Here is a 16,053-nt window from a genome sequence, read left to right as displayed (position 1 = left end):
TTAATGAGCTTGTGGTCCTGCAGCACCTCATCACAGCTGTCCTACAGCCCTCCTCAATCAGCTTTGCAAAGCTATTTTCATCTTTATTGATTTGGTGATAAAACTTCCAGTCAGTTTAAGGAAGTCTGCTGACCAGTGAATGTACCAGCATAGTGAAGAACTTCAACTCATACTTGCATGTCTAACTCATTAAGATGATTTGCATGAACTCTTCAGTGGTGCAGCAATCTTTGCTCCATCAGTGCACTCTCCATCCTCTCCAAGGTGGCTTTACCAATTCTGAACTTACAAGAACTGACTGCAAACCATTTTAACCTAACCATACATCTGATTTCTATAGAGAGCTAATTTGAGGAACCAAGTATGCAATGGAAAGGGGCTTTTCTGTTCCTGTTCATTGACCACCAGAAGGCAGCCAGCTCCGGGAAACACAACACTGTGGAAAGGAGGCACTAAAATATAGACTTATAGTACTATCATGAAGGTTGGAAAAGACCTCCAAGACCATCATACTCAGCTATTTAAAAAGTCTCCTCCGTATATCAAATGCATTTATTACCTTGGTAATAATTTCAAACACCAGAAAGGTCAATAACTGAACCAGAAGTTCAAGCTATGTGAGAAAAGCTGCTATTAAAACCAGGTGACAAGCCACACAAGCACACTGCAGCAAATCAGATTTCTATAGCTCCTTATGAACAATTCAATAGACGTTTCCAGTCAGCCTGACACTTCAGACAGTTAGCATGCTCAGTGTGAGCATCCTTTATGGAAACAAGTCAAACACAGCTAATATTTTATGGTTGATACTTGTAATTATACAGCCTTAAAGGCTATTATTGTAAATATAACTATTTTCCAGAATTAGACTGCCATATTTCAGTGTGGCACCCTTGGGCTTTTGAGGGACCTATGTCTATACAGAACTAAGCAGCTGTAGGACTATGCAATAGGCCTGCAGGTACTAAGAAATATGTAGCACAACATACCCTGCTTTCCATTGCAGAAGATACAAACATGCATTCACTTTCCAATCAGCACAGGTCTAGCATGATACCTTGCAGAAATAAAGTCAAAACTGCTCTTTTCCTGTGAGCCTCCACCTATCTCTTTGTAGCTTTGATAGCTACTCGCACTATTCTCTCTATTGGTATTATCTATTTAGTAGACAATGCAAGACACCAAATAGCACATCTCTGAATCACAAGGGGCTGTAGGGGTGAGCTGAGGTAACAGGCTTGAGACAACACAAGAATATTGTCTTTGAAATCCAAGTAAGTTTATGGTCCTAAGGCAGAAGTAAGATCTTTTGATGTATTTCAAATGTCTAACAATGTGAGAAGAAGAGTGACAAGTCTGCTAGAACAGACAGCAGCTGCTGTTAGTGAGAGCTTCAACAACCAGGGGAGAGGGGGCTGCTAGAAGGGAGATGGAGACCATATTGCAGGTATGGAGACTTGAAGGTTTGTCTTGTTCAGCTTAGAGAAAAGAAAGGGATATGTTCACTACCAGTAAGTACATGAAGAAGTGGAACTGGGAGGAGGGGTAAAAATTATCTATAAACTGATCACAAACAAGTGCACATTAAAAAAAAATGAAAATTTGTATTGAAGTCCTGTAATAGCTCCAATAGAAGAAATTAATGAAAAACAAACCAAGACTGATCTTATGGTGGAGCCTGACAATTCTGTGAAGGATGACAGGATCCTCACCCAGGCAGGGCCTGCAGGAATCCTCAAGTCCCACATCACTTCTGTTGGAGAACATAAAACTATGCTGCTGTCAGAGTAGAATGTACAACAGCAGTTCCATTATAAATCAAGCACTTGAAAGGCTCAGTTCCAAGCAAATTCCATCCAAGATGAAACTCCACATCTTAAGGCACTACTCTATTTGATTTAGATGCTTATAAATTTAAAAGGATTAAATGAGTCATTTGGGTGATTTCAGGGTTTCTATTCCTTTGTAAAAAAAAAAAAAAAAAAAAACATTTTAGGGAAAAAAAAAAACACAGCAGCCTCATACAAGCACAATAGATGTGTGCTACTCCATTACACAATTAAAAATCTTACAAAGCAAAGACATTAAGATTGAGAAATAATTACAGAAGACACAGCACTATAGGGGGGAAAGGTAAGAAAAGTATTTGTGTGCTCCAAGAGGTCTACCCTCTTTGAGACAAGTGTCAGACTTTTAAAGAAAAAAGTGTCAGGTTCATTTTTCAAAGTCTTAATTTTAGCATTCTTTTGGAAAGAGACAAGGGGGGGGAAAAAATCCTGAAGTCTTCTAGGAGCAACCTTCACTAGTTGTTATGCAGAAATGCAGAAAGTCATTTGTTCTATTCCACAGGGAAGGCATAAATAATGATACAGCACAAAAGCATCCAACAAACTGGCAAAATATTTAACTTGCTGAGTTTTATTCATCTTTCTTCAGCTCCCTAGTAGTCACATTGGTTTTGGAGGCCACAGAATAGTTCTGCTCTCACCTGGGAAGTATTTCCTACCTCAAATTAACAGAAAATAATTTTCCTTGCTTTCAACTGCAGTCTAGAAGTGATAAGTGAAACTCCAAGTTTGTTGGGAAAAATGAGATACAAGACAGGATGACTGCACTGAAGACAACCTGTGAAGTGACAACTTGTCTATTCTATTTAGCCTTTGAAGTATTTTCTGACCTCCTGACCTTCTATTTGAATTCAGTCTCCTGCATAGCCTGGGCAGCTCTAATTTTTTTTTTTTGTTTTAATCTGTTTGTAAACACATAATATAGACACAGACATATTTAGTGTATACCTACAGTAGGCCAAAATTATATGCAGACATTCTACACACACTGCAACATTTCCTGTAAGCCATGATCTGGCAAACATAGATACAGTTGGAACGGAACTATCTGTGAATGTAGTATTCACTTAAGTGGAAAATATCAGACCTTTTGACACAAACAGAAGGTAGAAAAGAGAGGAATTACTAGCTTGTTTGTGCAGCAAGGAGAGGATACAAATTAATCTTTTGATGCCAAATCAAGTGAATGGTTTACCAGAAGTGAAGGTGGCCAGTAACAACAATACACAATGTGATTTGGATTTCCATGATTGACATGAACAGGATTAAGGATGTATCTCTATTAGACCTATTTAAGGCATCAGTAGCCTGGTTCAAATTCTGAATTCTCATGGGGCAATGCTAAATGCTGTCATTTAAACCACAGAAGTAGCTGTCATCCAGCTGAAGTCCTTTATCCTGAAGAAAGGATGAAACACTAAACTGCAGCCATTTCCACAAGAATGGTCCCAACCCATAGTGGCTGGTCCATCTCTCTTCAACACCCTTTGCATTGGCAACAGCATTTGCTCTGTATGAAGACTCAGGAGTGAGAAATGGATACCAAAGTCTTGAGCTCAAGAAGCACTTCCAAAAAGTCTGCTCTCTATCTTTCTTCCACTGCACCCACGAAGAGCCCTCACTGTGGCTGGGGACCAGGGATGTTGTTTCCTTGTGCCCCCCCAAAAAACAGAGAGGGAATCAATTCACATGGGTGCAAAATGTTTAAACTACTTACACAGAATAATCAAGACAAGCTACAATTTTAACTCCCAGTGTTATCTAAACAACACTTCTCTCAGAAAATACCTTGAAATTCAGTGGAAGTCACATTTTTGTGTTTTACAGCAGGTATGCTGTTGGGGGGAAAAGTTCTACATGATTATGAACCAAGTGTTTAACTGCCCCAAGTAGGATAATTATTTCTTCACCACTATTATTAATCAGACCACCCAATTATTCAGTATAGAAACTATTAAAGTTTAGATTATGCACAGCAAGTTTAAGAGACAATATTTTGTGTTTGTTGTTTTGAGAAGCTGGGAAGGTTTAGAAAAAGCCAAGGCAAATCAGTTGGTGTGTCTGCTCCCTGAACAGACAGCCTGCAAGACAGTAAATAAAACATGGCCAAAACAGATGGATAAAAACAGCAAAGCATCTAGCCTCCTGTCCATCAGGTACAGGCACTGTCTGGATGCCATAACAAAGCAGCAGCTTCTCCAAAAGAAACAAATACTCCTCACGGAAACAGATTTGCTTCTAAATGACAAAAAGAACTTATATTATAGGAGAGATGTAGGCAGAAACATAACCGTAAGGTTATGCAGCTACCTTATTCATTTACCAATAAAAAACACATGCAGAAAAGAGTAAAGAGACTATTGGCAAGCCTACTGATGTGCAGACAAATCTCATTAGTCTGAAATCCTAAAATACACTTCTGGGGGCTGAAAGAACAAATTGGAGACAACAGCCATCAGCTATTGAAATTTAGTGTTTTCTCTTCTCATGTGGCAGTCAAATTCAATTCTCTGAAAATGTGGAAAAACTAGGAGGAACCTATGAACTTACTGCACTTCACACAACCAAAAATCACTAGTTTATTTGGTGCCCCTTGGAAACAAGTGCAACACATGATGGAAGTCTTATGAACCCCACCAGCACAATATGCTCCCAACAACCAGTTCCTACCAGCACTAGTCTATCTGCACCTCAAAAATCTTCCTTACCACCTCTGGTCCTGGGTCCACTCCTACTCAATAGTTACATCACAGCTTTTTAAACAAGACATATCCAAAAGCTGATCTCAGCTCTGCCACACTGACTGCAAATTGCACCCTGCATTATTTTCTTCTTTCCAACAGCAGTTTCATCTGGTACCATCACTGTCACCAGGCTTTCTAACGTTCAGCTGCTTCTGCCTACACAACAAGGAAAGGCACACGAGCTTACACTAATGTTGTGAGCAGCAACAGACATTACACTTCCCTCAGACTTCTTCCAGGTGTTTCCAAGGCAAGGAATATTTCTCTGCTTAATTTTTCATCTTAGATGTTTCAGGTCATAGACTTCAAGGTACATTATCCATGTACTGACTCTAGTACTGAGGTGTAGCTTAGATTTTTGATGGGAGAAGTTTTATTTGGTTCCATCTCAGGTGATCCATGACTGTAGAGTGACTCTGACTTTTAAATGTGGAGATTATGAATGTCATACAACATGAATTATGGGTGTTCTGTGGTTTTGGGGTTAGTTTCCTTTTTTTGAGGCAGGGAAGGGTTTTCTTGGTTATTTGATTCTTTCATTGTTTGTTGGTGTCATGCTACACTGCACAGAACCTTTGAATTCAGCTAAACTCAGAAATAAACTCAATACCAACCCCAAATCATTTAAGTCCATTCAGAGATGCAAAGTATTAAGCTATGAGCCTACAGAGAGAAGACTAGACTGCTTAAGTCACAATACTACCATTCTAAAAACAGCAAAACACTGAATTTTTGAAAGAGTCCCATAACCCCATTGAAGAACACAGTAAAAAAGCCTCAGTTCAGATATAACTGAAATATAAATGTTAAAGATTCAGGAGACTCAAATCAACAAACACCAGTGATCCACTGACCACTTTGAAACAGCTTCTGCTAGACCTGGCTGAAAAAGTGACATCCTTATTGGAAATGATGGTTTGAAACTGAAACACTTTGTAGGTGAAGATCAGTTTAATCAACACTTCCAACCAAAGATTCCTTGAGTAGTCATTCATACAATTTCTTCATTCTAGCAGAACTAAAGTAGAGAAAATAAAATAAAAAGGAATATACTGGTCTGTGTTTCTAAAATTCACTTATCTTTACATTTGATTCATCCCCCAAAGGATTTTTACAAGCATCAGTTTTCAAGCATGTTTGACTGATTGTTTAATACAAAATAAAATTAAAATGATCTAATAATAACAGGAATCATTTGCATTCCACCTCAGCCTCCTACTTACCTTGTCAACATGTGGGTGCCAGTACTCATCATGTGTTGTCTTGGCTTCTGTGTTGTTTATTCTGGAGAAGAACGTGGGCTTCGTCAGGTACATGGAAGCAGAGCTGATGCCAAACACCTGAGCAATCCTTTGTTGAATTCTCTCTCTCACATCACTGCAAAGAACACAACACAACACGCCAAGTGACACACCTCTCCTGCTTCTTCTCTCTCCTTCACTCAGTGTTACTGCTTCAGAGCTAAGCTGCTTCCTTAGCTAAGAGGGGGGAACATATACCCACACTTTGTCTCTTAATCTCCCTTAAATAAAGGAGATTCTCCTTTAGCCTCTCCCCAGTGTTTTGGGTTTGTTGTTGGTTTTTGTATTGGTGTGGGTCTTTTGGTTTTTTGTTTGTTTGTTTTGTTTTTCCCTGAGGGGTGGGGGAGGGTTTAATTCTCCTGTGGCCTATGTCTAAAAATTTGTGTGAACAGTCTGTTTTCCAGAAAAATCCCATGTGTATCTCATTGTTTATTAACTACTGAAGAGATTAAAGCAGGTAACTAAAAAGTCATACGTGCATAAAGGATTGCCTCTGAAGCACCTTTACCTATTTTTTACACTAATTTGAACTAATGAAATCACAGGCACTATAAAAGTCAGGATTATCAGTTAACATGGGTATTGGTATCGTAACCAGATTTTCCTTAAAAATTAATGTAAGATGCCTTTGCCAACTATTTTCAAAGATTCAACCAAACTATTTCTACCTTGGCTATTCCTATGTCTTTCAGGAGACAAGCCAACAAAATCTTTATTTTCATGATTACAAAAATCAAAAACTAGCAATCACACACACATTATTATACAAAACTGCTTATACAGCAGCACCCATCTTTCAGGACAGATATTGTTCCATACAGGACTAGAACAGGGCCACCTAGAACCACCAGCCTTAGTTCAGTCAAAAGCACTTTTAAAGAGATGATGTTTGTGGAGGAATAATGAGGAATTACATTGGCAAATGCCACCAGTAAACACATACAATAAGTGCTTAACTTTGAGGAAATCTGAAGATCAGCAAAGAATGCAATAACATAATGAAATCAAATTAAAACATCAGGGTTTTTTTAAGATGTAGTCCTCTATGCTTCTTAAAATCCTGATACTGTTTTCTCTGTTTTAACACATTCTTAGCTATTGTATTAGTATTCCTCCATTCCAAAGTGCTTCAATAGCAGCAAACAAGATACTCTGAGTAAAGACACTTCAAGTTGTGCATGGAATTACATTAATAGTTTTGCATCTTTTCTGCATCAGACATTTTCCCCCCGGGTAGCATAATTTTCAAGAAAGCAAGTTCCCTAGAGAAATACTTGAGAAATAAACAGGGACTAAAAAGAAGTGGTAGAACTAAAACCAGACCTACAGTGTCAGGCTGTAGAAAACCACCTCTTAAAAACTATTTCCACAAGTACTAAAGTCCTAAATACTCTCCTCACATCTTGTCCCTCACCAAAAGTAAAAAACCGCATACAGTTTTATTTTTAACTTCTCATCTGATATTTTTAGGGCTCTCAGATTTAGGAGTCAATTCAAGCTATTTTACATGTGAAATATCAAAACCACTAAATTAAGTTAGAGCTGAGATTTTTCAGGTATTTATGTGGCTGCATGAACTCAGGTTTCAAGTTGACAGCTAGGTGGTGGTTAAGTTTGTAAAACTGACATCAGGAAAGGCTCTACAGGTCCTTCCTCTCATGCCTGGGGGAGCCTGATCTTTGTCTGTTCTCTTTCCAAGAAATAAATAGGGCTTCAGCAGAGGCTGCCTTATGTTTCCCAAAAAGCATTACATGCAATTACTCATTTCATTTTATGAATCGAGGGCAGCCGGTACTCTGAACAACCCAACAGAAGAATTAACAGCCTAACCCACAAATACTAAAGCAGCATTTTCCCTGGCTCTGACACTGGGTGGCCACTTGCACCAGCCAGCTGGAACATATCTACTCTGAAGTAGTTAGGCCACAGTCTTGACACAGCTTTAAATCTCCAGTAGTTGTCTTGTTCTCCAGGCAGCACTGCTTCCTCTTGCATGCTGATTCCTTTTCCACTCTTAAAAGCTTTCTATTAAGACTTGCTGTCTGGCTCCATTAAAGCTTCACTCTCTTTGAGACTTGCATGCAGTGACTTTGAGCAAGACTGCATGGTTGGGAAACAAAAACAGCAACCAAAAGTCCTCCTGAACTAACCAATGGGTTACCAAAAGAAAAAACAAACTCAGGTTAAATATGCTGCAAAGATAAAATAAGCATATTTTTCAGAAGATAAGTTCAGGTTTTCCTGTTTATGTATCAAGTAAGCAACAGGAACACAGTAACCAAGCAGCTGAGGTGACAGGTTTAAAAGCATGACTTTAGGTGCTATCCTGGTCTCCTGGAAGCAGCTGCCTTCAGCTGACCCAGGCAGCTGGTTCTGGGGTGTGTGAGCACACTGCTGGCTGCTTATTCCCCTGTCTGCTGTTGGCTTCAAGTACTAATTTTAATCACAGTAGCTTCAAGTGCATGAGGTGACAAGAGATGCCAGCCTCACATTTCTTCAGTTGATTTGTGTGCTCTGGCCTTTTGTTTCACTGTGAGTTGTCACCCTATACATCACAGCATCACTCAAAAACTCACAATAACCATGGCATATGTAACAGTAAAACGTGGATTTTATGGATGTCAGTAATTTGCCAGTCAAAAAATGGGAAACTACTGAAGAGCTGCACTGATTGTAATGGATCTTGCACTGTGCTTCAAAATCCAGGTGTTTACCCTCTGTGCTTAAAGCTGTTCTAATGCATAATCCAGAAACACCACAATATCACATGTCCAGAGAACAAGTTTATAGCAGCAGCCTTCCTTCAAGAAAGGGGTCAACAAGCAAAAGAATACTGACTATTCACATCAGAGCTGAGTGAGCAAAAGAGGCTAACTAGCCTATAATAAAAGGCTGATAAATAACAAAGCAAAAGAAACTCTGCTTGATATGCAGTCTGCAAAGTCATAAAAGTTAAGTTTTGGGGGGGAGGACAGTTAATTTTCTACTTCGCCTTCAGTGCTCTCATACACATTTGTGAGAACTGAAGAACAATCAAATTATTTTTTTCAGGGCCTAATCCAGCCTATATTGAAGTCAGTAGGAAATAATTTATTAATTCCAGTGAACTCCAAATCTAACATTGGAAAAAAACAAGCAAAGTAATCCAAACTCATGTACTGGTCACTGGAAACAAGATCCCTTTCCAGCAAGCTTTGCTCCTAAGAAAAACCCTTCACAGGATGACCTTTGTAAAGAGAAATGGTCAGTACAGGACAGAACAGAAGTATTCAAGACTGGATTTCTTTTTCCTTCCCCATTGTAGAAACACGATGAAAAATACATGCAATGTACATAACTAAGTTTGACATTCCCAAAGTTCAGGCTTGAATTTAAGAGGTACAACAGAAACCTGTGTAACATATGATAGAGCAGAGTCACAAGTCACCACAGCCCCCCTATTTCTTCACAACCTGTGGATGCTCTTAAATTTTTAAGCACCTGGACACAGTATCATCTGACATCTCCAACAAGTGCCCAAACAATTTTTACTTAATAGAAACTATTAAAATGGAAAAAACTGCCTAAAATAGGCAATGTTTATGGCACTTTCACACAGTGAAAAAACTCATGTAGAGAATAAACAAGAAAAAATAAAAAAAGCATATCAGTCATGAATAAACTGCAGATTTCCACTGATGTTTGAATGAAAAACCCATATGGCAAGGATTTGCTAGAAGCAAGCTCCAAAGAGCAGTACCTTTGAGTGCCCAAATGCTTTTACTTGCTTGGATATGTACAATACTACTCCAAAGCTACAGAAAGGAAGTGAAATTCCTAGCTGAGCCAACACAAATATTATTTCATAGAATCACAGAATGTTGGGGGTTGGAAGGGACCTCCAGAGATCGAGTCCAAACCCCCTGCCAGAGCAGGACCATCTGTAAAGAGAACACAGTTAATGACAAAGTCCGAGTCACCAAATACGCCACACAGCTGCATGCCTGGAAGCATGAAACTCAGCACTGGGTGAGGTGCTAAGCACTGAGCAAGTGGGGCAACCACCACCAGACCTCTGGTGTTACTTGGGTGCCCAGAGGGGCGTGAAACAGGGCATGAAACAGGGCGGAGGCCTCATGGTCCCAGTCTTCCAATGGCTTAGCCCAAAAGGAGCCTCCACCAATGCAGGTGTAAGTCAATGGACTTTGTGGCATTAACTTAAGTGATAAGATGGTCTAGAGTCATCCCCACCTGCACATATACCCTGGCAATGTAATGTAAAGAACTCAAGTATAAATTTCACCCCAATGTCAGCCCCAAAATCAGGACAGGGTCGACTTGGAACCATACTGATGACAGGACAGATTGATGAATTCTCTCCTTCACCATCCCCCCCACTTGGGACACCGTGTGGGTAAGATAATTTACCTCAGCCAACTCTGAGAGACATACTTTTCCTCCCCAGGTATATTCATATTTTTCTCCTCAGGTGCATTTCTATGCTTCCCTGAGTGTACCCTTGGTTCTTGTTGACTTTACTGTTTCTTGGTCTATTGTGTTTTCTGTTCGACAACCTTGTCTATTTGCCAGGCATCCAGACCTACAGCAGGCAACTTATTATTTTGGGGGGGTGTGTGTGCACATATATATCTAGTGTTGTTAGCAAGAAATCTTTAGCTATACTTGTAGCTTTTAATTTTATCACTGGCAATCCAAAAGAACCTTTGAGTGTTGCTGTAAATAAACTATTACTATTTGTCTCCAGATCTGCATCTGTCGCATATTTGGTGCCGGCCACACAAGACCGGATTTATCCCCCCCCTTCCCACAACACCATCTGGTCTAGGGCAGGTCACACAGGAATGCATCCAGACAGGTCTTAAAAGTCTCCAAGGAAGGAGACTCCACAGCCTCCCTGGGCAGCCTGCTCCAGTGCTCTGGAACCTTTACAGGAAAGAAGTTCTTCCTCATGTTGAGGTGGAACTTCTCATGCTCCAGCTTGTGACCATTACCCCATGTCCTGTCACAGGGCATAAGTGAGAAGAGACTGCCCTTTAATGTGTATATTTATACACATTAATTAGATCCCCCCTAAGTCTTCTCTTCTCCAGACTAAAAAGCCCCAGAGCTCTCAGCCTCTTCTCATAAGGCAGGCGTTCCAGTCCCCCAGTTACCCTCGTAGCCCTCCACTGGACTCTCTCGAGTAGATCTCTGCCCCTCTTGAAATGGGGAGCCCAGAACTGGACACAATACTCCAGGTGAGGTCTCGCCAGGGCAGAGTGGAGGGGGAAGAAGACCTCCTTTGTTCTGCTGGACATTTTTCTTGGTGCACCCCAGGATACCATTGGCCTTCCTAGCGCACAAGGGCATAGTGCTGTCCCATGGACAACTTGTTGTGCACCAGGACTCCAAGGTCCCTCTCCACAGGGCTGCTGTCCAGCAGATCTCCTCCTAACCTGTACTGGTGCATTTTATTCTTCCTGCCCAGGTGCAGGACTCTGCACTTAGTCTTGCTGAACCTCATGCAGTTCCTCTTGGCCCAGCTCTCCAGTCTGTCCAAATCATGCTGAAAGGCCACACAGCCTTCAGCTGTATCAGCCAAACCTCCCAGTTCTGTGTCATCAGCAAGCTTACTGAGAAGACATTCTATACCATCATCCAGGTCATTAATGAGGATGTTGAACGGGACTTGACCCAGCACTGATCCCTGAGGGACTCCACTAGTTACAGGTCTCCAGCAGGACTTGGCACCATTGAACACCACTCATTGGGCTCTATTGCGTAGCCAGTTCTCAACTCAATCTCACTGCCTGTTCCTCTAGCTCAGATTTTCTGACCTTGCTCAGGAGGATGTTATAGGGGACTGTGTCAAACGCCTTGCTAAGGTCAAGGTAGAGACCATATCAAAAGGTCTCTCTGCATCTACCCATTCAGTCACTACATCACAGAGTGATATCAGATTAGTCAAGCATGATTTTCCCTTGTTAAATCCAAGCTGACTAATCCTGACAACCTTCTTCTCTTCCATGTGCTTAGAAATGAACTCCACAATGAACCGTTTTTTTTGAACCGCTCCACCATTTTTCCAGGAATGAAGGCGAGGCTGACTGGCCTGTAGTTTCCTGGATCAACAGCATTTCTACACACAGATACTGTTTAATACCTACTTTCTATCAGTGTGGCATCAGTCAAAATCAAATCCACAGGCACTATAACCTAGAGAGCAGAAAATACACACAGGAAGACTTTCTCAATTCATGTCAAGAGCCAGGACATCTCACTCGGTTGTATGTAAGGGGTTGCTGTTCAAGTTTAAAAAAGCCACATAAAGTATAGAAGTACTTAATCCTTAATTGGGGAATTGGGAATTAAGGTGCAGAAGACTGATCCTACAGAAAACATTGTACTGTGCTGTTGTAACTAATGAGAACTTATCTTGTAGCTGATGTAAGAATGAGTAAAAACATATGTTGGGTGCCAAAGGCAAAGATAACTGTGTGCTGCAGGTCTGTTTTGCAGGGTGTTTTGCAGTAATCTTGACTGCCCTTTGTTCCACAGTCACATTTACCCCACTGCAGGAGTCATCAACAGGTTCACAAACTTCTCAGTGCAAACATGAACTCTGCTTCAAGCTCCATAAACTACTTTATGTCCCTCTGTGACAGCCAATTAAATTCTCTACATAAGGGTCAAATGTTTACCCTGCAAAAAAAGGCAAAGGCACAACATATTCTAGAGACCCAAGTGTTTTCTAGAATCCTGTAACATGTTATCTGAACACATGCATCTGTGTGCTTTCAGCTCATTTTGTGACCAGCAGATGTCAATTACAGCACATAGATGTTCTCTGAAGTCACTTTTAGCCTATAAGAACTCCTGTGCACAGTCTGTTTGCCACTGATGCAGCCATTTCAACATTTATCAATATGATGTCTGCAAGTTTTTCTTTCCATTCCCTTCCCCATTTCACACTACCTATACAGTCTATTGGTAAAATAGTAAAGGACAAATGCATTGTACTTCATGTGCAAATTATGTGACAAGACACCAAATTTCAGCTTAGAAAGCACTATCAAAGGAGGAATCAATGAGCCCAGGAAGTCTGGCTGGCTTGGATCTGTGCAGCACAAGCAACATTGTTCCCTTAGCCACTTCTCATATGCACCCAGAAGAGGACAGAGCCTCAGGCAGAAGCCTCCTCTCTCTTCTTGATCTTGGCCAACTCATTCTTCATACTTTTTCTTCCACATGGCCCAGATTTGAAAAACTGTTGGGAGAGCTCTGGTGGTACTATAGCTACAAAAAAAATTACTTGTTTATGCTGGAGAATGTAAGCATTTACTTTCATAAACACAGCAACTATTCCAGGATTCACACTGCTTCAGCTGTACCCTGGCTCTGCTCAGATGCACTAAACAGAGCTCTCCTACAGCAATTTAATAGGAGTGCATCACCCAGTCAACAGTATAAGTAACAAATTAATCCCTCACAGAATCTGTCAGCAGCACTCCTTGCACATTTGCACTGTTGCTGGTTAATATCAAAATACACAGGCCAGATTGGGGGAAAGAACAGAACTCCCTGAGAAGAGCATATGACCACCTCCTATAAAAGGAATTACTGAAACTACATTTGGAGTCAAGGTGATGAGGAAAATAAAAAGCTAATGAAGTAGCTAGAGGTCTAAGGAACATACAGGTTTTAAGAGAAACGATGTTCATTAGATTGCAAAGTTGCCAGCTTAATCCATCAGTGACACCAAAAAAGGACAGTAAAATGAACTAGAAGTGGCACAGAAAAGTTTCTGTAAGACACAAGCTCTGCCAGACCAGCAAAAACGTACTGTTAGGAATCACTGCAAAGTGGGATTCATGCATGGTGACAGGAACACTCAAAGCTTTGCAAACCTACAACTTCCCAAGCCACTTGTCAGTATCTCCTCTCTGTTCCCAACGCAAAGCACCAAAGGGAAGAAGCCAACAAAGCAACACTTAAAAACTAACAAGAGTTTTAAGAGAAGTCACATGTGCAGAAGGCATACAGGAAGAAAGCACACCAGCAGCTCTCCCCTCTGTCAATTCTGCAACTCTAACCTCCACCAGCCCCAAGATTTTTCAAATAAATCTTTGATGGTGCCATTTTCTGCTAAGTCACAACCCTTAAAGCAAGCACCCACACTTAAAAGTCTCTCTCCTGGATAAAGATGCATCTATTATGGGAAACAAGAGGAATTGCTCTAATATGCTTGGCAGATGGTGGTTGAAGCACCAGCCTAAAAACTATAATTGATCCTGAAGTGACAGTTTTGACAGAGTTTAGAATCCAGCCTCCTGGCTCAGAACATCTACCCAGATTTGTTATTGCTGCAATCAGTAATACTTAGACATGGACTACATCTAGTTATTTCTCTAAAGAGTCTATTTTTAAATGGATGCTGGTAGGTAAGTGAAAGTAATGAAGATAAAATGTTCCCAAGAATAGCATAAAATCATTCATTAAAGACATAAGGTACTACAGTCCATGCTAAAGCACTGCCACTAATATCAACAGAAGCATTTACTAATAATTTTGTATTAAGATTTGTATCCAGAAGACTGAAATGTCCCTTACACTGGCATGAAATACCCACAGAATATTGATACTCCCTAGTAGCTGTCTCATCTCAGTGTGAGGATCTCAAATTCATAAATAATTGAAAAACCAAATGTCTCTGTTCCTGTGAAACAGAAGTATTCTTTAGTAAGATACTCCCTCCATAAACTCATGTTATTTCTACAGATTCTTTCACCTTCTACAGAACCAAAGGCAGAACAAAGACTATTTTTTAACTATTCTCTACTATCATTGGTGAGGCAGAAACTATACATTCTTTATACAGTCTAAGTTCAATAATAATCAAGGAAGAGTCTCATCTTTGTGATTTTGGAGGCAGAAGCAAACATTTTAAACAAGTTAATCTATAAAGACAACAGTATCTAAAACAGTTATCAAAAAGAAAAAAGCTTTATATAGTGACTATTATAAGACAAAATTACTATACTATTAAAACTAATAAACTATTTGGCTACTTAATATTATTTCCACCACTAGAGGGAGATCATATACCTTGAAAGGCAAGAAAAAAGGACAAAAAGAGTTCGACCAAAGTACCTTTTAAATTACAAGCAAGCTACTGAAATGCATAGCTACAGATTTATTGTATCTAGTCAACAAAGAATGCTTGCTCCTAAACTTTGGCCACATACCTTCAGACACATGGAACTAGTTACATTTGTTATCTTCCTTAAGTATATGAGCAGGTCTAGAGGAAAGCTAAAAGCATTAGATGCCAAAGCTATTACATTATAGCACTATTTCATATTCTGGCTTCTTGGGAGAAACTATGCTCTACTCCTCTAGCCAGAACATTAGTCATCTGAAGCTCTTCCTCTTCCTGCTTTACCATTTTTGATGTTTTGCTACATTTCATCCCCAAACACCCAAGTTCTTAATGTTAATAGTAGCACAGGATTGTCATTATCTTGCGTGAAACTAGGAGTTAATGCTGGAGGATTTTACACCCCAGCTATAATGTTCCAGCAATTAAGCTGGAACTCAGATGAAGCAGCTCTCCTTGCTTGCAGGGCTGGCATCAACCCCTCACACAGGAAGGGCAATGTGTGGTGCTGTCATTCTGATTGAACTTAGACCATCAACCCTGTCCTGACATTCCTAATGCAGCCAAGTTCAAAACAGAAGATGTTACTTGTCAAGTAGTCACCAAAAAGGCCCTTTTACTTGTTTTCCTCAAGGCATCTTAATTCTCAGAGATCACTACCTTGAGCTGCAGATTCAGTTTTATGTGTGAACCTGAAGGACAATTCCCTCCCAGCCTGCACTCTACAAAAAATACCCATAAAGTTACATTTTGTGGTTCATTCAGCAGTTACTGAAAATCTTTACCGATATAATGCAAAATCCTCTTCTGTGAATATGTCTTGAATTTTGTCCCCAAAGTACCTGAAAAATTGAACAACAGTTCCTGAAACAAATTCCTGAGTAATACCAAGATGCATTCTCTGCCCCATCTGTGCTTTACCCATGATCAAAGAGTGAAAACAAAAAAAAACCCCACACACCTACATATACTTGAGCATGATGTTCCAAAAGCATTGCCAGAAGACTAAATGTTAAGATATTAAA

The 16,053-nt window shown here is 40.1% G+C and overlaps 1 protein-coding gene across 1 annotated transcript in view; it reads right to left on the bottom strand.

Annotated features, from left to right (window-relative positions):
• The window catches only part of OGFOD3 (2-oxoglutarate and iron-dependent oxygenase domain containing 3), a gene marked incomplete at both ends in the record, with an annotated part of 46,575 nt that overhangs the window by 14,493 nt on the left and 16,029 nt on the right, over positions 1-16,053 (bottom strand). The window contains 2 exons of the mRNA XM_008945984.1: positions 5,815-5,968; positions 15,814-15,870. Coding sequence (XP_008944232.1) covers positions 5,815-5,968; positions 15,814-15,870 — 211 coding nt within the window. The remainder of the gene's footprint in view (positions 1-5,814; positions 5,969-15,813; positions 15,871-16,053) is intronic.

The sequence above is a fragment of the Merops nubicus genome, unplaced genomic scaffold (assembly GCF_000691845.1).
Source record: "Merops nubicus isolate BGI_N331 unplaced genomic scaffold, ASM69184v1 scaffold12858, whole genome shotgun sequence".
Lineage (NCBI taxonomy): Eukaryota > Metazoa > Chordata > Aves > Coraciiformes > Meropidae > Merops > Merops nubicus.
This window is presented reverse-complemented; position numbering and strand designations above follow the sequence as displayed.